The sequence below is a fragment of the Apodemus sylvaticus genome, chromosome 23, assembly GCF_947179515.1.
Source record: "Apodemus sylvaticus chromosome 23, mApoSyl1.1, whole genome shotgun sequence".
NCBI lineage: Eukaryota > Metazoa > Chordata > Mammalia > Rodentia > Muridae > Apodemus > Apodemus sylvaticus.
The window spans coordinates 5,402,713-5,425,070 of record NC_067494.1 but is presented as its reverse complement, the minus strand read 5'-3'; the positions used below and the strand labels follow the sequence as shown (position 1 = coordinate 5,425,070).

Here is a 22,358-nt window from a genome sequence, read left to right as displayed (position 1 = left end):
GAATTTTGTTTGAAGAGCCTTCAGCCATCTTCTTCCACACTGATTTTTTTTTAAGGCTGCTGGTTTCCACAACTACCATGGAACTTTGGATGGAGACAGTGGAAGGTGGGGACTTGATTACTCTGCTTGTGAGGTTCAGTCACATTCATGAATTCTTCTTCAATTTCTCCAACTTCTTGCTTAAATTTTAAGCCTGGCTTCAAAACTGCTAAGAAGCAGTTTGCTGTTTTTATGTACGAAGTAACTTCTAGAGACCCCCACTTTATCATTTTTGATGATTTCCATCACTCTCTATTGAAGTACTCATTTCAGATACTCATTTCTTGTGGTGAGAACTGGGGAGATGATCCCACAAAGTCTCATTTGCAAGTAAATAAAATCCACTGACAAAAGATACAGACCTTTGAAGCAAGAGCATGGCTCTCAAAACTCAGACTCGAACAGGCAACAAGGCAGGAAAGATTTGTGCAGATTTGAAAGAGATGTTTTCGGGAACAGGTACAAATCTCCTTTGCTAAAAAGTAGCCAGGAGAGTGAATTTTCAATACACTCCCGTTCATACCCTATAATATAATGCTTCCATATGTCTCTATTTTGTCACCTCCCAAATGCTCAAATACATTAAAAGATAAAAAGTGAATATTCTGTTTCTCTGTGGGAATAAAACAACTGCCCAAGAAGAACAGTTTGTTCTTTTTGAAGACAGCTCTCTAGGCTGAGTTAGGAAACTTAGCAGTTGCTGCCACACACAACAAAATATATCCTGATGCCTGGTAGCTGATTACATTATCTGCATAGATTGGTAAATCACATCATATTTGGTTTATAGGGAGGATCCAAATTCCTAGATTACTTTCTTGAAAGATTTATTCCTCCTTTGTGGTATGAGGAAGAGTGAACAGCGAATATCCCCTGGTTAGTCATGAGAAATACCCTGGAAGAAAATGTTTCCCTACATCTTTATGATGAACAATGATGTTTTTCCCAAACAGCAATTGTACACTGTATCTCCGACACTCTGGTTTCCCTTGAAATGTTATACATCTTTCTGCCTTTTACATCGCGTCTCTAAACCATATGCTCAAGGAGGGCTGCGAATCTATCCATAAAACTGCTGCGAAAATTACAAGACTAGATTGAAGAAATTTTTCTCCTTGAATTTTTATATCCTAGTCTATGAATTGTATTACTGTGCAGGAATTCTATTTCAGGAGACAGGGAGTCTATAGAAAATGTAAACGCAAATCTCAGGGGTGTTTTATCCCCTGTTACTCCACAGCCCAAGCTCTCCTATCATATTGCATAAAGCTGATACAATGGTACATCAGGCACCATTTTGAATACATTTGTCTATATATAAATTTTATCAATCCACATGTGACCCTTGTGTTAGTGAGAGACAGAGTAACCTGCCCAAAGTCATGTAGTTAGTAAATGGTTTTTATTTAAATCTGTACTAGCTCTTTCCAATAGAAATGAGTTATATAATAATTTAATCATTTCTAATAGGTACATTAAAGTATGTACTTAAAAATCACCTCCAAATTCCTCAACTTCAGACAAAAATCATCTTACATGCTTTCTTGAGCACATGAAAAGGTTTTAAAAAAAACATTAGTTAACTATTGAGTAAAACTAGCCTAATAAAAATGCTTCTAAATAAAATTTGTTTTGGTAAAAATCATAAAAATTATCAAATAAATATGTGATTTTTGGCTTGGATTTTGAAGTGCTTAATTCATTAACATTTGTTGAAGTGAAATTTCCCATTGTTTTATTTGGAGACTGATATATTTAATTCATGGAATAACTATAATCTTACATTCAGTGGGTCTGTGTTGTGGGGCATTCACCAGAGAAGACTGCTCAGACATGGGTTTAAGTCAATAGAAAGTCTTTATTAGCCAGATGGAAACTACAGAGTGTGCTAGAGATCCCTGTGTAGCCCGAGCCTTTCTCAAGGTGAGCTTTTAAGGACAACAAGCATGTTCTTGGTTGACATACTTCAGGTAATAAGAACAGTTAGCCCAGGAACAGAACTAAAAAAGCCAAAAAGCAAGGTTAGTGTGTTCTGAATCATTCCCAGAATTATAAGGAGTTTGATGGAGCAGGCTTTATTCTAGTTTTGGCAGGTGGTGCTGCATACTTACTGAGTTTTATAGACTGAATGGGAATTCGATCACAAAGTCAGTTGTGCTAAGGTCTGGGGGTCTACTAAGGTTTGGGATCCTGTAACAGGGTGCTGGCTAGGTGTTTTTGTTTTTGTTGTGTCAGTTTGATACACAATCAAGTCCTCTGAGAGGAGGTGAGGAAAATACCTCTGTAGGATAGGCTGGTAAGCAAAAGTGCTTTCTTGATTAATGGTTGATGAGGGAGGGCCCAGCTAACTGGCAGGGCAGTGCCATCTGTGGGCAGGTGGTTCTCTGCAATATAAAAAGCAGGCTTAGGAAGCCATGCAAAGCAAACCAGCATTTCTCCAGGACCACTGCGTCAGCTCCTGCCTCCAGGTTCCTGCCTCCAGGTTCCTGCCTCTAGGCTCCTGCCTCCAGGTTCCTGCCTTGATTGAGTTCCTGCTGACTTCCCTGGCTGATGGACTGTGACCTGAGAATTGTAATCCTTCCTAAGTTACCCTTGGTCATGGTGCTTGTCACAGTAGCATAGGATAACTAGAGAGTCCTTATGTTTCTTCCTCCCCTTGAAGTGCATATCTCTTCTACAGCTTATAATCATGGCCACTTCATTTGTCTAAAGTACGAGTTCGTAAAACTCTGATCAAACATTATGCACAATATTTAAAATATAATTTTCTGTTAAGCATATCTTGATCTTCTATTTTTGAAGAAAACTGGTTAAAAGAAGCAAGATGTATGGAAGGCTTTGTTCTTCCTGCCTGGCTGTGAGGATGAAAGGAAGTTCAGAGAGTCTCTGTATAGAACTCTGTCTCACAGAACATGCTTCCAAAGAAGCAGGAACTAGGTTTCCACATTTTCTGGGTCAGTTTCTCATAAGCCATGTCATTCCCTCTGTGCTCCCATAAGCAAATTAAACTCAGCTGTGATTGTCAAAATATTTTTCCTGGCACAAAAGGGGGATCCATGTACAAACTATGGGAGAAAATACAAATTAACATGCAAACGAAAGACAGTCTTTGGTAATAATTTACCATTCTAATTTTGGGGCCAACTGTCTTGTACATTTAAAACATAGATTCTTTTCTTAAGTTTCTAGCAATCACATATATCACCTGAAAGACAAGTAGATTTTAAAATTCTAGGTCACAACAGCATTTTACTTCCCAGCTATGCGTTCATTTGTTTTTTTAGTAGTAGGCCTTTTTTGATCCAAAAACAAATGTTTGAAAATGAGCATCTCCACAGCTGCTGATGTTCCGTCTTTCACGCCTCCTTCCAAGGGCTATTTTATTACTCCATGTCCATCTTTTTCTGTACATGTCATTCTCCCAATGATATTGTCTTTAGAGCACCGTCATGGGAAGGCCATCGTGAGAGCATCTAGGTTGTTCTTGAAGACTGTGAATACTGGTGTGCCGGTCTTTCACTCATAAGAGAGTAATAAGATAGAATGTCATTTATACTCAATGTTATTTCAAGGATTTAGAGGCTGTTTATGATAGCCTTCATAATAATATCTAGCAGTAAAATTAGTACAAATTCTGCCTTCTATCTTGCTTCTTTTAATAGTCATTGGAACACAAGCTGGTTTTCATATCTTCCTTGACTCCACAAACCAATATGCACAGTGCCGGCCAGGATCAGCAGTCCCACCAGAGACTTGAAAGTGTTGCAGTCAAAGAACCTACACTCTCCACTCATCATCAAAATTCATAGCTCCTACTCAGTTACTCTTGGTGCATATATCCTATGGATTTTGATAAATATAAAAGACCACATTTACGATTATGGTGTCATTTGAAATAGTTTTGCTGCCTTCCTCTGCCAGATGTTTTAGCCTCTCTGCTCCCATACCTTTGCTGATTCTGTAGCCTTGTCTTTTCTAAACATCACGTGACTGGAATTACGTGATAATACAGCCTTTTCAGACTTTCTTCTGTCATTCATTCAATAAGGTTTCCCATAGTTTTTCATGAATTGACAAGTCATTTGTTTGTTATAGGACCTGATATTTCCTTTTCTGTATGTGAACTGTCCATTTTCCTAGTGGAAAAAACCTCCTTATTTCTCCAAGTTTTAGCAATTACAAGGAAGGATAGCGGTAGACATTGGTGAATATGTTTTTATGCCCTGAAGTTTAAAGTATATAAATTTTACCTAATTTTACATGCAATATGTATGTATTATAGAAAATTAGAAAATGTGAAAAAATGAAGGAAAAGTAATAAACAGATCCTGTAATTTTGGTGTTAGCGGTATTTTATGTCAACTGTATGTGATATATTTTTTCATATTATTTTTTGGGTACAGTGAATATCCACCCACAGGTATTCACATGAATTAACACAACTGACAAAGTTCATTTCTGTGTACTTGTCTGTGTCAGTAAATATTCTTCAACACACCATTTTTATTTTTATTTCTTAATGCATACACCATACTTATTAAATCTATCTTGACAATGGTCATTGATGGAATTTCTATTATAATTAATCTTTTAAACATATACTTTATTTTTACTTCTGTTATTAACAACTTCATTGTCTAGGAATTGTTGGATCAAAAATAAAAATGATTTTAAAGATTTTTGTTTGTTTTAAGGTAGGGTCTTACTGTGTAGTTCAGTCTAGTTTTGAATTTATGGTCTTCTGGCCTCAACCTTAATCTCTCTCTCTCTCTCTCTCTCTCTCTCTCTCTCTCTCTCTCTCTCTCTCTCTGTGTGTGTGTGTGTGTGTGTGTGTATGTGTGTGTTTGTGTGTGTGTTTATGTGTGTGTGTGTGTGTTGTGATGCTGAGGATCAAACCTAGTCCTTGGATCCTACCCTACATTAGCCATATCCCCAGACCTTAAAACATTTTTTTTTTTTTGCTATATATTTTTAAATCACCTATTTTGTAGTCTCTGACAATTTGCATTATTAGGGACATGTGAGGGACCAACCCAGCTGCCTTTTTTGAAGGCTGGAAATTTGTTTTGAAGGGGAAACTGTTCGTCTTTTCCTTGTACTTTCAGAACATGACTTAATATAACAAACTTTACCTGTAATATAACAAATTGAATGCAATTCAATGATTGTTGGTATTTGTAGGGTGCTGTCTCAGCTTATAGGGCATGTGGTGTGGGGAAAGGGGAGTGGGGGAAAATTGTGTCTCTGTCTCTAACAGGGCAGACGTGGGAGACTTTTGCATGCCCCCACACTGCCCGGTGGGTGTCTGGCTATGAGAAGCCAGACCCCAATCCACAGGGGTGGGAGGGAGCAGTCTGGGGACCCTAAGGCTCATGGAGGTCAGGGACTAGAGGCTCTAGCTCTCAGGCATCCCAAAACTCCTCTGGAGACTGCTGTGGAAGAGCTGGGTCCGCAACCCCCCCACCCCCCACCCCCACCCCTCCCCCCACCCCCACCCCCACTTACAATTTAGCCAGAATCCCAGAGAGTAGTGATGTCTGAGACAGAGAGCAGAGGCTAACTGCTATCAGAGCACTGCAGCAGGTGTGGACCTAGAGGTGTACAGCACTGTGGCAGGTGAGGACTACCAGGAGTGCAGCACTGCAGCAAGTGTGGACCACCAGGTCTGCAGCACTGCAGCAGGTGTGGACCACCAGGTGTGCAGCACTGTAGCAGGTGTAGACCACCAGATGAATGACTCATCAGATGTACCATCAGGGCATCAGTCTTGAATCTTATTTAGTATTGGTTTAGAAATGGTGGTAAGCAAATATGCCTGATCTAACTGGCTGTCTGTATTTTGAAAAATGAAAATAGAGCCATATTTGTCATCTTGCACAAAGCTCAAGTCCAAGTGGATCAAAGACCTCAACATAAGACCAGATAAACTGAATCTAATGGAAGAGCAAGTGGGAAAGAGCCTTGAACTCATTGGCACAGGGGAAATTTCCTAAACAGAACTCTAATGGTTCATGCTCTAAGATCAAGAATTGGTAAATGGTACCTCATGAAGTGGAAAGCTTCTGTAAGGCCAAGGACATAGTCAATAGGACAAATTTGCAACCTACAGATTGGGAAAAATCTTCACTACCTGAACATCCAATAGAGGGCTAATTTCCAAAATGTATAAAGAACTCAAAAAGCTAGCCACCAAAAAAAAAAAAAAAAAAAAAAAAAAAAAAAACAAAAAACAAATAGCCTAATCAAAAAATGGGGTATAGAACTAAACAGAAAATTCACAACAAAGGAATCTCAAATGCCTGAGAAGCACTTAAAGAAATGTTCAAAGTCCTTAGTGATCAGGGAAATGGAAATTGAAATGTCCCTTAGTTTCCAATACAATACAGCAATCATAATGGCTAAGATCAAAACCCCAGGTGACATCATATGTTGGCAAGGATATCAAGAAAGATGAACACTCCTCCATTGCTGCTGGGATTGCAAACTGGTATAACCACTCTCAAAATCAATCTGGAGTTTCCTCATAAAATTGCAAATAGATCTACATGAAGACCCAGCTATACCACTCTTGCAATATACCCCAAAGATGCCCCACAGGGGCATGTGTTCAGAGTGGCTTTGTTAGTGATAGGCAGAAGGTAGAAACAACCCAGATGTCCCACAACAGAAGAATGGATGCAGAAAATGTTGTTCATTTACACAATGGAATACTACTCCGCTATTAAGAACAAGAGTTTTGCAGGCAGGTGGATGGAACTAGAAAATATCATCCTGAGTGAGATAACTCAGACCTAAAAGGACATGTAGGATATGTACTCACTAATAAGTGGACATTAGCTAAAAAATTACAGAATACCCAAGATACAGTCCATAGAACTGAAAAAGTCCAACAAGCTCAATGGCCCAAGTAAGGATGCCTCAATCCCACTTTGGAGGTTAAAGAAAGCAATCACACTGTGGGTGGGACAGAGGGGCCTGTGTGGGACGGGTGAGGGGCAGGAGAGGGGAATATGTTCTAGTATTATGTGGAACAAAATGACTGAAGGCCTGAGGGCCAGAAGAAAGAATGGAAACAGGCAACCTCAAGAGGTAAGAGGTGGGGGGACCCTCTAGAATGTACCAGATACCTGGGTGGTGAGAGACTCTAAGGTCTCAAAGGGACAGACCTTAGATGACATACCCTATGGTGGGGAGAGGGAACTTGTAGGACCCACTTCCAGCAGAAAGACAAGGCATCAAGTGAGGGATGGGGTTGCCATCCCAGTCAAAACTCTGACCCACAATTGTTCCTGTCTGAAAGAACTGCAGGGATGGAAATGGGAAGGATCCAGGGAAAAGGAGTTCTAGTAACAGGCCCAAGGTGGGATCCAGCTGACGGGAAGGTCTGACACTATTACTGAGGCTATGGAGTGCTCACAAAAGGAACCTATCATGACTGTCCTCTGAAAGACCCAACAAGCAGCTGAAAGAGTCAGTTGTAGATATTTGCACCCAACCAGTGGATAGAATCTGATGACCCCAGTGGTTGAATTAGGGAATTGCTAGAAGAAGCTGAGGAGGAGGGAAACCCTGTAGGAGGACCTGCAGTCTCAATTAACAGGGACCTCTGAAATCTCTCAGACACTGGACCACCAACCATGCAGCACATGCCAACTGATATGAGGCCACCAACACATATACATCAGAGGACTTCTGGGTCTAGGCTCAGTCAGAGAAGATACACCTAACTCTCAAGAAATTGGAGGGCCCAGAGAGTTTAGAGGTCTGGTGGGGTGGGGACTGGGGTATGGGAACATCATGGAGACAGCAGGGTGGGAAGGAGGTATGGAATGGGGTCAGTCAGAAGGTAGACCAGGAGGGAAATAAAATCTGGAGTGTAAAATAAAAAAAATCAATAAAACTTAAAAAAGAAAAAGAGAAGATCAAATATATTTAAATATTTTTCAAAATGTAATGCTGAGGAATACTTTTCTACCTATATTACACAATACACCAAATGCAGTTATAAGCTGTATTATATATAATGGAAACAGAACATTGCTTTGGTGGTGGAGAATTAAATTTTTATTATGTTGAATCTTTTTATTTGCAAACAGAATGTCCATTAATAATTACAAACAATTCAGGAAAAGTATATGGAGTTGAATCATCAACTCTCCAATACATAGCAAAAAACAAACAAACAAACAAACAAACAAAAACCAGAATGAAACCAATAAAGCTCACCTTAATGGGGCAGATCTGTAGTCTCGCCTATACTAGTGTCTAAGGTGGAGATCATTCAAGTCAAGGTCTTCCTGGGTTTCAGAGAAAGCTCAAAGTCTTGCCTGACATCTTAGTTAGACGACTTCACAAAAGAGAAAATGGGAAAGTGGGGCTGAAGGTGTAAATTAAACTAGTGGTAAAGCAGTTGGTTTGTGTCTTTGTAGCTCTAGGTTCAAGTTCTACAGACACACAAACACACCATCAACAATGAAATTAACTGAGGAATGAATGATGGACAGAAATCATTCACATGGTCTTTACTTATTTGGAATCTACTTTGTATTCACTGGTGTAAGTTAACACTCTGAGATTAAATTCAACAATAGATTGCCTAAGCCCTTCTGAGAATCTTTGATAAATTTCAAGTTGTACTTGTCAATCAACTACCAAATATTCACTTTGCGTATGTGCAGAGCTTGTGACTTAGGACTGGGTTGTACTTGTCTATGCCTTGCTCCTGCCTTTCTAGAGTGATAGTCGACAGAAGAAAGGGTCTTCTGTACATATTAGAGTAAATTCTAAAGCAATACTCGCTTCAGAATTTTTATTAGAACCAGATAATGCAATCAACTTAAAAGTCCAGATGCATATAACAAGTAATGACAAATGTTACACTATGTTATTCAGCCATTAAAAGTTTTATGTGTGAAAACTTCTTAAAGCATTAGGTTTAATCATGGTTTGAGAGGCAACCTATACAAATAAATTACGTAGTTGTACTTCAGTGTTTTGAAAAATCTGTCTATATAGAAAGATTCAAAGTGTATGTCAAAAATTGAGGAGGCTTAGATCTTCATTGCTAGTGAAGACATGAGTGATTTTGTTTTGAATGAACTAAAGTTTTTTTCTTTTTTTTATTCGATATATTTTTAATTACATTTCAAATGATTTCCCCTTAAAGTTTTATAGCTAATATCTGCATAGTGAATACTAAAGATATTTGCTGCCCCTCTACAAGTTAAAAAAAGTAGATCTGAGTGAACTGTGGGTAAGTTCTTGAACTCATCAGTTTTACCATCCCCTGGGTTGAGAAATATTTCATAAGAACTAACTGTCCATCTTGACACGCCACAGCAGGGATGCAACATTTGCCTGCTCCTACCATGATCACCTGTTAAAAATACATACGCACCTTTCATTAAATTCAGCTCAGCCCCAAAGACCTTTATAATACTTAGTTTCAACGGCCATCCTTATTTTTGGCTTTTTTTAAAAAAATAATTGGTCCTTTATTCTTAGTTTGATAATGTAATTTTGATGTTTTCTATCATATTTGTAAGTGATTTTTTTTCCAAGATAAAATTTCTCCAAGGAGCCCTGGCTGTCCTGGAAGGGAACACACTTTGAGACCAGAGATCCACATGCCTTTGCCTCTGTATTGCTGAGGTGGTGTATATACACCACCACTGCCAGGCTGTAAGTGAAAATTTTACTTGGAATTCAAAGAGGACTGATAAACTGTCAGAAAACCTTATTTGTTATGACTCATAGGCAGAAAGCATAGAAAAAGCCCAGGTTGTCTACCTTCCTTGTGTAAATTCCTCTCCTTTTGATTTTTATTTGTATTTTTCTTTATTATTTCTAAAGTTGAAATTTGCTTCCAGGAAACACTAAAAAAATGCTCCTTCAAACACTAAAAATGTATAAAACAATATAAACTGACTATACATTAATAAAGAACACACACACACATATACTTGTAATGTATGAAGCTAGCTGCCACAGCACCATAAAAATTGTCCATAAACATAAATGTTTAGTATAAGACCCTGATGGTTGACTATAGAGTGTCACTTTTCCTCAATTATGATCCAATGTAGAAATAGTTGCAATACAAATAGAAACTTGCATCCATCTGATATCAGTATTTAAAATACATATCCTGCACTGGTCATTTGTATACAGTAAGCTCACTTCCTCCAAAGGGACCAAAACTCACTACACAGGATGAAGGATAGGAGGCAAGAAAACAGGACAAGCATCTTCCCGTGAGCAGTGCTCACAGGCTCTGAAGGCCGTCAGCAATCAACACTCCCAGGGGGAGGAGTGGAAAACAGGGATAGGTTGAAGGTTTAGCTGGAGGCAAGGTGATGATGAGTTAGTAGATTGGGAGGCCGTGTGTCCAGTGGAATATTGGCTATGACCTGGGCTAAACTGTTGCTTAAGTGGCTCGAAGAGAATATTCAGAAGACGGCGAATGGGTTTCCATATAATTCTCATGGGGCACCATGGGTTGCAGAAGCTTGAAAGTATCATGTATTGGTGGGAATTTCGAATCCATGTTATATAGATCCAAAGGGCTCTGCTGGGAGCAGTAGGTTCCTTTTCTGGGGTGGGGGGTGGATTTGGGTCAGGTAATGACATCTGGTTTTATGTTGCAAATCAGATGATTTAAATCATAATCTGCAAAGTCTATTTCAAACTTATGCTTACCTCAGAAAATTATATCTCTCTACATTTGAATTGAATGTAAACTGATTTCAATTGTTTTTGTATAACTGTGGGTAACAGATTTTAAAATAAAAAGGAAAAGCCACTGACTACATGGAAAGAATCAACAAATACATCAAACAAAGCAGCACTCTCCCTAGAAACACCACGCCATATGCCGACAGTTACAAAAGAATAGCTGCTGTTTTCACCCTTCACACCAGAATAATTTTTTCAGTACTTACCTCCCATGGGTAGAGATGGAAACATATGGGGCTTTACCTAATCATAAGCACAAACAGGTGGCTACTTAGGTACATTTAATTTGCAGGCAACATCAATACTGAATAACACTACCAGCCCCACATGGCTCCCAAAAATCTTGCCACGAACATTCCATTAGCAAATTAAGATCATTAAAACAGAGGGAGGAGAGCTCCCACCCCCACTCCCCCAAGGGCTTCAGCCACCTTTCAGAGTCCTGAATAAAATGTGTTTTCAAAACTACCATGGCATTTTGTGGCATCTTTTGTTCAGGGAAACTTGGGTGACTGTGTATAATGTATACCTTGTGAATAGCTGCACATGTGCATTTAAATGTGCGTACATCTTTATGCTCTCTACCACTCCTATTTATGAACAGAAAATTATGGCAAGTAAATTTTAAGCCCTTTATCAAAGCATAGGTTCAGATTCCTGAAATTAACTTAGAAATACTTCTGCAAAGGTTGGCCATCTAAACATGTCACCTGAGGCTTACTTCCATTTTCAAACACTGTGGTAAAATCTGTGGAAATTATTATTACTGGGAAAATTTGCTCTGTCTATGCTAGGGGCTGAGAGGCAGCATCTGTGTATTGGACCCAGCCTGGAATATTTAATGTTCTTCAATTGACACTGAAACTTGTAGCGATATTACAAGTTCTGTCCTTGCAATCAGCCTTCAATGGCTTTGAACTCCAGAGTGAAAATAATACAACAGAAATAGTAACCACTGTTTCTTTATGTATTGTCTAAACATGCTACCTGTTGTAGTTTAAATATCATTATCACCTTATGAAGTAGCTGATATCATCTCCCTTACGCTTTAGAAGAGGACAATGAATCCCCAAGGGTTTATGTTCTCACACATAGTAAAGAAAGGGCTGGGCTAGACCTGAACCCTAGTTTTCAGAACTATCAATCCCTACTTGAAACCACCTAGTTAGGATAGTCCATACACTTGGACTCTAGTGCCTAAAGTCCATCAATCTATGGCACTTTGAACACCATCCAAAAAAACTTGGTGTGAGTTTTCTGAGGCATGGATGTTCTGTGGAAATTGTGTCCAGCCCTGAAGTCTCCAGGTATCTTTCCATGACATAAAGGACAGACCCATGTGAAAAGACATCAGGAGTTATGTTCTCACTAAGAGTTTCTGAATCCAAGTCTGTTACTCGCTTTTATCTTACCACTAGGGAAGAGAATGTTAGCATAGACAAGTCTTGTGCCACACTTATTACAACAGATCCTTAGTTATACACGTCAGCTTATATTATCTGCACTGATATTATGAATTGTATTGGTGGCTAAACACCTCACACGTATTGTATAGTGTCCTTCTGAAGAGTTTAAATGCTTCTGAGAAAGGTATTATTGGTGGTGTCCATTTACCTCATGCAACAGTTGAACAAAAAAAATGAAAAGGAATTGGGAGGTTTTCTTATCTATTCTCTACTTCTGGGCAAAAGAACTATTAAAAACTTTATATAGCCATTGAAGACCATCTCATGGAATGTAATGATGCCTGGACACAGGATTTCTGCAGGCCGGCTTACTCTTACTGACCCGGTCAACTGAACTTCCATGGAGCCTTTCCAGGTCTCACGCTTGCACTTGCTCGCCCTCCTCATTGGGTTCTTTTTGAGACTTTATGCAACTGGTCTTAGTCAAGAGAATGGGAAGCAATCATGAAGACTTTTCTATGAAAATTGTAAGACTCTATCATAGGCTCCTGGGGTTCTACTTTTGTCCTGCCTTTGACTAGGAAATCTGGAGAAGATTCACCTGTGACTAGCACTGGGTGCTTCTGCAGTTACTTAAGGGCTTTAAGCTTTTTGTTTTATGGGACAGTTCATGTACACAGTTATAACCTGAGCTTGACCATAGATCCATATGCTAGAAGTTCTACGAAAACACCATGTTTGGGGAGTCTTTGTAAAAGTTTTCATAGGGATATACAGATCTACTACAAAAATGTCTTGGGGATGAAACAAATTGATAGAAAAGCAATAAGATATGTGTGAAGTGAGAGACCTTAGAGACCAATACTGAATGATATGGATGCTTAGGAATTGGATTGCAAATCAAACCATCTTTGCAGATTATGCAAGGGAGCCTCTACTTATGGTAAGACAAGATTCACAGAAATCTAAAACTGGACACTTCATCTTCAAGCCAGCTCTTTCACATGTATCATTCCTTTAAAAAATTTTAACATACACTTCTAACACACACACACACACACACACACACAAACATTGGTGGTAAAAGACCACCACCACTGGCATCTCTCAGAAGCATTTAAACTCTTTGGAAGGACATTCTAGAACAGACTTGAGACACTTAGCCAACATTTTAACTCATAATATCAACTCAGATGACATAATTTTCATTCATGTATATATATGTATGTGTGTGCATGTATGTGTATATGTGCATATATATATATATATATATATATATATGAAGACATAAAAGAATTCTTTTAGAAAAATTTTATCTGCTTCTGTTTGTATATATTAGATTTACTTTTATTTGAGAGGTAAATGTTTCTTCATAGTTATAGTATATAAAATTCATGTTTGTATTTTGGAGTATTAAGGAAATTTCAGCCATTTGTTTCATTATTATACCTTATCATGTAGCTGAAGGAAAACTTAGCTGTGAGTAGAAATGTCAACTCTGCCTCCCTGTTTGGCTTTGTTCCCATAGGTTTGTGATGGTATTATTTTCAGTACATGGTTCTTATAGTGCATATGTAAAGGTAATCATCTAATTAATGAGGATTGCTGTATTTGGAACCTATAACCATATATTTTAAAAAAATCTTCTTAAATATGGCTGGTGACCTATAGCATAGGGAAAGTACATGAACTTTATTGGTCAGTACTGGTCACCTTGCTTTGCACATCACTACAGTCAAGGCCAAATACCATCTGGTACCAGAGAAGCCAGACAATCCTTTAAAAATAATTTTCTTCTCCTGATTTGAAAATTATCTTTGACAGTTCTATGTCTTTCTACATCCAAAAGGGAAGTTAGATACCAACATGGAAACAACTCTTGTTAACTTAGAAAAGGCTAGGCAGCTTATGGTTCATAATTATGATGAAAAGTTGAAATGCATATCTGTGATTAAGCCATTGTACTTTTGGAAGCCAAAAACATTAATTGTTTCTATGAGTTTCTGATAAAAAATATTCAAAAGTTCACACCTTTATTATGAAAATTCATGTTTTATTAATGTGAACAATTTTATGTTGCTATTTTGAAAATGAAATTGTATCATGCATGCGAATTGCTGACCATGATGAGCTGCTAATAAGTTAAAAACTCTAATATTGCAGATATGATAAGATTATGAAGAAAAGTAGCAACATTTTATTTCAAATTTATTTATTTTAGAGATGGAAGAGATAACTTCAGTTGGAGTTAGGAAAGAAGCTTGATGGTTAGACTAAAGTAAAAAGAATCAATAATATGAATGTTTGTCTGTGCTATATTCACTGTCATGCTCTGATCTATTTTGAGGAAATACAACTTGTAAATTTTATTTTACATTTGTTGAAAATTGATTACAGAGAAGAGAAAATGGTAGAACACTATATGATGAATTCTGGACAGAGAACTAACTGAGTGTTCTTCTCTCCCTGGGTTTGGGTAAGGCTGGTCTGTGCAGAGGGACTGCCACCTGGGAGAGCTGCACACATGCCTGTCACTCAGAATAAGCACACTGTTCTTGAGAACAATATCTTCGTAAGTCACATGTGTAACAGGAAGGAAGATTGGCTTGGTGGCTAGATGTAGAGTGTGATGTCACAGCTCTGATTAGCGATTTGGGGGCCATGATTAGACTGTGAGAATTGTGATCTTTTCCATGTTTCCCAGTAATGATGTTTGCTTTATTGCTAACACAAGATAATTGTGAAGATAAATGATACAAATATTAAAAACTGCTCAGATTTGTAGACCTCTTCTTAAAATGTTTCACTTGTTAGTGTTTTGAAAATTATTAATTGCTGGTTAAGGGCTGACAAGGTAGCTCAGTGTGTACAGGACAATTGTTGCTAAGTTGTCACCTGGCTTTGATCCACAGCCCACACATCATAGAAGAAAACAATGGACTCGATTAAGTGCCCTCAGCCACATATGTCATGGCTTGGCTCTTTCATACATATAGGTACACATAAATATAATAAAAATTATAAATTATAACTATCAAGTATACAATAAAATATTTGAAAGAATAAATTCACCTATTAACTAGCTTCAACATTTTATTTCATTTTCTTTTATTATTTTTCTCAAGTTGTATGTTTGTTTCTTAAAAAAAAACTCTTAATTTATGAATAACAGTAATAGCCAAGAAGATGGTTCAGCAGGAAGTACATTTGTCATCAAACATGATAACCTGAGTTTCTGGGGTCCACATGGTAAAAGTTAAAAGTCTATCTGCTGTGGGTTATCTGCTAACTTCCACGTGTTTTCCATGGCACGTGTGTCACACACACATGAACATACAATAAGTAAATATATATGAAGAATAAATCACATACATTATTAGGAAAAGCATGTCCATAAAAGGCCTCTAATTTGGACGTATTAATAATTAGAAACAACCTGGCCCCCTTGGACTACTCCTATTTCAGATAAATCGCAGTCCTCACACCATCTCTTTAGGTGTCCTAAGTGTATGTTAACCTGTGTGCTATGTCATGTTCTAAGAGAAAACACATAATTTCATAGATACAGCTTAGTCTTACAATAGGACGCCCAAAGAGGAGGTGTAAAGACTGTGATTTATCTGAAATAAGAGTGGTCCAAGAGGGTCAGATTGTTTCCAATTCTTAATACATTTAGTCTGCGGTTGCCATAGGCAAACTCTACTCTTCAAGAACAATGACTCTAAATAATTCTTCAGTGTCTCATGTTATCTGATTGATAAAACAGAAATAAGACTATTCTTATAAACTTTAGGCTAGTTATTAAAAAACGTGTGCCACAAAACTATGGAAACTTTCTATTTATTGATAATGATTATAGAATCTTAGTAGTAATGCTTAAACTAAAAGATGAGATCACTAAACTATTACTATACTCAAAGATGAGATTAAATACATGTGAGTACATACATACATGCTCACACACAGATTCTAATAGTTTATTAAATTCAAGAATACAATGTATTGGATTTTGCTTGACATGAGTCCCTAAAACAAAACAAAATAAAATGACAACAGAACAAATTCAAATAAAATGCTAATTTTCCTTGTAGTCTTCATGTACACCAAGTGGTAGATTAACACAGTTCAGTGTATTAAGTACAGAGGATTAGGTGTTTAGTTCAGTGGTAAAGGCTTACTACATGCAAGGCACTAACACACTTTCAAAAATTTCTACCCAAATATGATGTGAATTACTTTTTACTTTGTTTGATCAAAGATAGACTTAGACTTAAAGAAAATTTCTCAAAAGAATTAAACAGTAATTATCAAACCACATAAAAGATAACACAATCTGAATAACACTGATTATCTATATAATATAGATACACACACACACACACACACACACACACACACACACCTCATATGCTTATATCTGCACAAAAATCAGTCCAATCAATAATCTAAGTTCCATAAAGCTTTGTGAGGAGCACTGATATACTAGGATATATTATGTCATGATTTATTAATGTATATTTTCCTCCAAGGATTCTATAAGAAAAGAAAAATGGGAAATTGTACATGTCAAATCCCTTTTTTTAAGATTCTCAGGGCTTCAAGTGTAGCTAAGAACTCTGACATTAATTAGAACAATGCAATTGTTGTTCATTATGGTAAAGTATCCACAGCATGAATATATTTTAAAGCATATGGTTAGACTACATTTCATCCATCCATCCTCTAGTTGCAGCTGTACAGCTTTTCAATCAAAATCTGACCAAATCCATTTACTTCTGGGAAATGTATTCCATTCTTTAATTCAGTGTGTCTCCAGGAGAATATATTCACGGAAAAATTAATCAAGTCTTCTCTTTTTAAAAATTAGAAAAATGTTGAAAGTATGAATTTCTTTCTCAAAAATCACATTGATAGTCAGGACAGCACACATTGTCATCAGATTTCCTATTTCTAAGGACAGGATGTTTAGTTTTTCAAGAAGCTTCCTCTTGTTTCCATTTCTGTTCCTGTTCACATGATTTAATAATTTACAAGTATATTCTGACATTCTTCCTAGAAGAGTTTAATATTCAAATAAGCATCTTAGGTGCAGTCAGTAAAATGGTTACATAGCAACCATGAGGCCCTAAGTTCTGCTCCAAGAATCTAGGTAAGACAGTTGGACATGATGGTTTGAGCCTTTAATGCCAGGTCCTGGGAAGTGGAGATAGGGAAATCCTTGGTACTCACTGGAGAGACAGTCTCATCCAAATAGTGAGCTCTAGGACAAAAAGAGACATTATTACAAAGGGCAAGGTTACTAAAGATGATACAGAGATAGACCTCTGGCCTCCACACACATGTACATGCACACTCATGTCTGCATACTCATGTCTACACACATGTGCATACAATAAGAGCTTAATATTTAAAAGTTATACTATGCTTATGATATGGATTTATCATTTTGATTTTTTTATGTGAACTTTCATTGTAATAATGCACATAATTCTGTTCTTAGGTCTCTTTAAGGTCATGGCTGATAAAACTCCATACCTGTCAATGGAAGAAATCACAAGAACCATTAATATTGGACCCAGTAGACTAGGTCATCCTTGCTTTTATCACCTGAAGGATATAAAACTAGAGAATCTCACTATTAAGCAGGGTGAGCCAATCCGGTTCAACTCAGTTGAAGAGGTTAATGGAGAAACGCTGGTGAATTGTGGTGTGATAAGGAATCATCAGAGCCACTCTTTTACGTTGCCATTGTCACAAGAAGGAGAATTTTATGAGTGTGAGGATGAACATATCTATACCCTAAAAGAAATTGTTGAATGGAAGATTCCCAAGAACAGAACACGGACAGTAAAACTTACAGATTTCTCACATAAGTGGGACTCAACCAATCCATTCCCAGAAGATTTTTATGGTACATTGATTCTCAAGCCTGTTTATGAAATCCAAGGTGTGCTGAAATGTAAGTATCCATCAAAGATGGTATCCTGTGTGAATATGCATTGTGAGATTTGGGCTGAAGAATAGAACTCTGTCCCTATCATTTATTAGGTCTCTTAGACCTAGATTCTCCGTCTATTCATCTAATCACAGACAGCACTGCCTTAAAGAGAAAATTACGAAGTGAGTATGCAGATCTATTATAAACTGTTTAATGCTCTATCTAAGCCTAAGTTGCTAAACTATTAGATGCAGGTAGACTAAAGTACTTGTTTTTATTATTGGTTATTAAGAGTTAATTTTTAAAATAAGAATCAGAAAGCAGTTTTCTTTACAGATTTCCTTATTCTTACCTCATGACAACTTTTGTTTCCAACTATTACCCACTTATGACTGGTCACAATTTCTTTTAACATAGATTTCCTGACTTAACAAAGATGTTATGTTAAAGCAATTTTCACATCAAAATGCAATCTTCATTGTTATTTTCTTATATTTTGAAATATCTACAGAGACCATTATTATTCCAAATATTTCAAATTTAGGGAATATTAATGAGAAAACAGTAAAGAATTCTGAACCTGGTTCCAGCCAAGCATGATAGCATGCCCAATAACCCCAGCTTTTCTGGAGGTTGAGGCAGGAGGATGGCAAGTTCAGGCCTGCCCAGGTGACACAGACAGTTCAAGGCCAGTATGGTCAACTTAACAAGACTCAAAACAAAAAATAAAAAGGAGCAGAGAATATAATTAAGTTGCTTAATACGCGTGAGGAACAAGGTTCAGTAACTTCCTAAGTGAAAGCTATGGATATGTTTGCCTTTTTGGAGTTGTTTTGTAAGTAAATTAAGACAATATTAAATAGCGTATGGTCATCAAGCACAGCCAAAATACATTGTCAAAAGCTACCTTCTTAAATATCTCAAAATTGATTTTTCTTTGCCTTCATTGCCCTTACATACTTATAAAAAGAAAGCATGTAGTTCTTTTAGTAGGTTTTAGAATTTTGTGTTGAATTCTATAATACTAAAAAGTTTAATTAAAATTTGATCAGTTCATTTTGAGCTAGAGGTATAGAGTTTGCATGGTTTGATTTTATAAAATATTGATGCTGCAGCAAATTTTAGAACTTACAGTAATGTTCAGTTAGCTGCCTCAAAGCAGGCAACTGAAATGGATGAAATGGATGATTGAGTTTTTCTTACTGTTCTACTGAATAATAGACAGTGTTTTATTATTTTCAAATCATCTGATTTTTCTAAAATAATCATCGTCTACCTGTCATGTGCTTACGCATGAGAACAAACCCAGAGCCTAAACATATGGAGAGTGACATTAGAACTTTTAATGAATTTGGATTAGGAATCAAGTGTTGATAGATGAATTAATTAGATGTAGTCAAACCATGCAAAATTAGACAAAATTAAAGACTGACTTCAAAGGCCACTTGTGGCAAAGTGAGTAAGCAAGTGAGTGGAGATTCATTACATCTCTATAAAAAGAGCAGACAGAGATAAATATGAAAGTACAAAGGGCATGTATGTGTTTGTTGGGGAAGGAAGGTGACCATTCACAGAAAGTCATAAAGACTACCCAAAGAGATAAACTTGAAATTTGTCTTAATCAAAAAAGAGTGTTGAGCTAGAAGATGTAGTACATATGAGTATAACAATTCTAGTGGAAAAATCACCTGGATGTTAGAGTTCTGTTCAATGGACATAGCAATGGGAAAAACAGAAAATAACCGATGTACTTAGTATGTGCAAGATGTACCATCAGCAAGATCTAGAAGTCTATTGGAAGCCAACTTGGTCAACTGGTCAACCTTATTCTCAGCCTTTGATTTTTATCTACTGGTTGGATGAATATGCATTCATTAACTATAAACAGCAGAAGAACGAGGTTTATTAGAATTGTTCAGGTAGATTTAAATAGAGTTTTCTGCCATTTAACCAAGAAACAACCTGGTTAAACATCCTTCATAAAACGTTTAAGCATAGTTTCTACTATGTATTAAAATGAAATGTTCATGTTCATTATTCTGGGTAATTTTTCTGTAGGAAATTTTAAATATTACTTCTTATCTGTATTGGTCTGATATGAGCTTGCCTGTTACAGACTGATTCATGAGAACAAAGCAGGGGAACCCATCATATGTGACATATTTTTAAAACTTTTGGGTTGCAGATGTTTTCCTCTAAGTATGAGAAGGAAATGATGCTTTAACTCTGTTGTGGTCTTCTGTATTATTATTACTTTTAGATTGAAGTTAGATGCTCCTTGAATTTAAGAGACATTGCACAGTTGCTTTTACTGTGCCTGGGTATCAGGTAGAGTCTAAACCTCGTAGGCCTGAGTGCTTTCCTGATCCCTCAAAGTGACAGGAAAAAAAGAACTGATCTGGGAAAGAGAATATTTTATAGTAACCTTAGTGGAAGATGGAAAGTTATCTAAATAGCCATGAAATATTGATTTCCTGAAAAGAAAAACATTACAAGTAATGAAAAGGGAATATGAACATTTTACTCTTGTGGCTGATTTTTTAATATGTTATTAATGTGACAATTTGTATCCCAGAAAGAGGAAAATCAGTAGAAATAAATTATAGCCCTTTGCCTGTGAGTCATGACCCCTTTGGGTGTCAAACAACCCTTTTACAGGGGTCACCTAAAACCATCAGAAAATACAAATGTTTATATTACAAGTCATAACAGTAGCAAAATTCCATTTTTAAAGTAGTAATGAAAATAATTTTATAGTTTGAGGTCACCACAACATGTGGAGTGGGTCACAATATTAGGAAGGTTGAGAACCACCATGTTAAAGGGAAACACATGTTCCTAGCTTCTGGTCAAAATTCCTTTATAGGTGTAATATCTTCCTGGCTATCAGGCACACTAAGACCTTGGTCAAAGAGTTACCACATTTTCAGGAGTGGTAACTATCTAAAACCTGTAACTATTGGTCTCATACAAGTAGTTTCAAAATGTGATTTTGTTTATTACAAAATATAAAATTCATGTGATGAGGCACATGGAAGTTTTAGTATTGAAAAATGAAAACTCAAATCCTTTAAGTTTGCTTTATAAAAATAGAGGTCTTGAATATTGATTTTGTAAATCTTGTGTCCTGATGCATGGATTAATAATTAGATCCTTCTTAATTAAAAAATTCCAGCATCAAATAGATCCTTTTGTCTTTTGGAGGAAAGCTTAGTGCTGCACAAAGCTTGGTGGCCCAGTCTTCATGAATTTATATACAAATATGAACTCATGTCATAAGCTCAAACCACTATAGATTATTATTATTAGATAATAAATGAATAGGAGAAAAATACTTTCATTTGTAGTTTCCTAATGCCTTGGACTTGACCATGCTGTTTCCCTGGAGCATTCCCTTTGTTTCTGTCATTGAATTAAAAAAAAGATATTTCCAACTTTTATAAAAATCAAAAAGATCTAAATAATACACAAGAAAGATATGACAAGGTTACATGCAAACCTTATAGCTTTGACTGTTCTCCAATTTCCCCTACATTCTCCTACTCTAAGATAAATCTTGTTAGTATTTTCTCCCCTACTTTCTGGCATTTGCTTTCCTGCTTCCAAATGATAGGAACATGAGTGGATTTTCAAGTCATGAACCATTTTGGATAGTAACAATTGCCACTATATTTGAGAAAAGAAAAACAAAGGAGGAAAAGAAAACAACCCAGCCATGTAATTTCTCATAGTGAAGCTATCAGCTGATCTCTCTGTGGTATAATCCCCCCTCCCCGAGGCTATTCCTTCTGGAGTTCCCATCCTCATAGTCCAACTTTAATCTGTTGCTATATAAACCTATTACATACAGGCATCCATTAGAACACACCCTGGTGGTGCCTTCTTCTGTCTTGCTTTTGTGTGAAGTAGCTATTTTCATAATCAATAAGTAATCTCTTCTTTCTTTATTTTACTCTAGTTCTGACAAGACTCATCCTCCTTGTACTTTGTTAGGCAAGAATCTACAAGTTTGAAAACTCTTTATCCCCTACACCCACACACAAAATGAAAAGTTTAACCATTATGAAATTCTAGGTGGACAATGTGATGTCTTAACATCTCTGCTTCTCTTTGGTGGTTGCCTTTGAGTGACTATGGCATTCTATGTTCTTGGTTGTGTTTGTGGCAGGTCTGAACTTTCATAGTGATGATAATTTTGCATCTGGCAACTTAGGTGTTTCTTTTCTGAAAAGACTTTTTCT

General features: G+C 36.8%; 1 protein-coding gene across 2 annotated transcripts in view; it reads left to right on the top strand.

Annotated features, from left to right (window-relative positions):
* Themis (thymocyte selection associated) overlaps nt 1–22,358 on the top strand; it is a 223,532-nt gene that overhangs the window by 70,402 nt on the left and 130,772 nt on the right. For both annotated transcript variants that reach the window (XM_052169729.1, XM_052169730.1), the window contains exon 3: nt 17,680–18,138. In XM_052169729.1, coding sequence (XP_052025689.1) covers nt 17,680–18,138 — 459 coding nt within the window. The remainder of the gene's footprint in view (nt 1–17,679; nt 18,139–22,358) is intronic.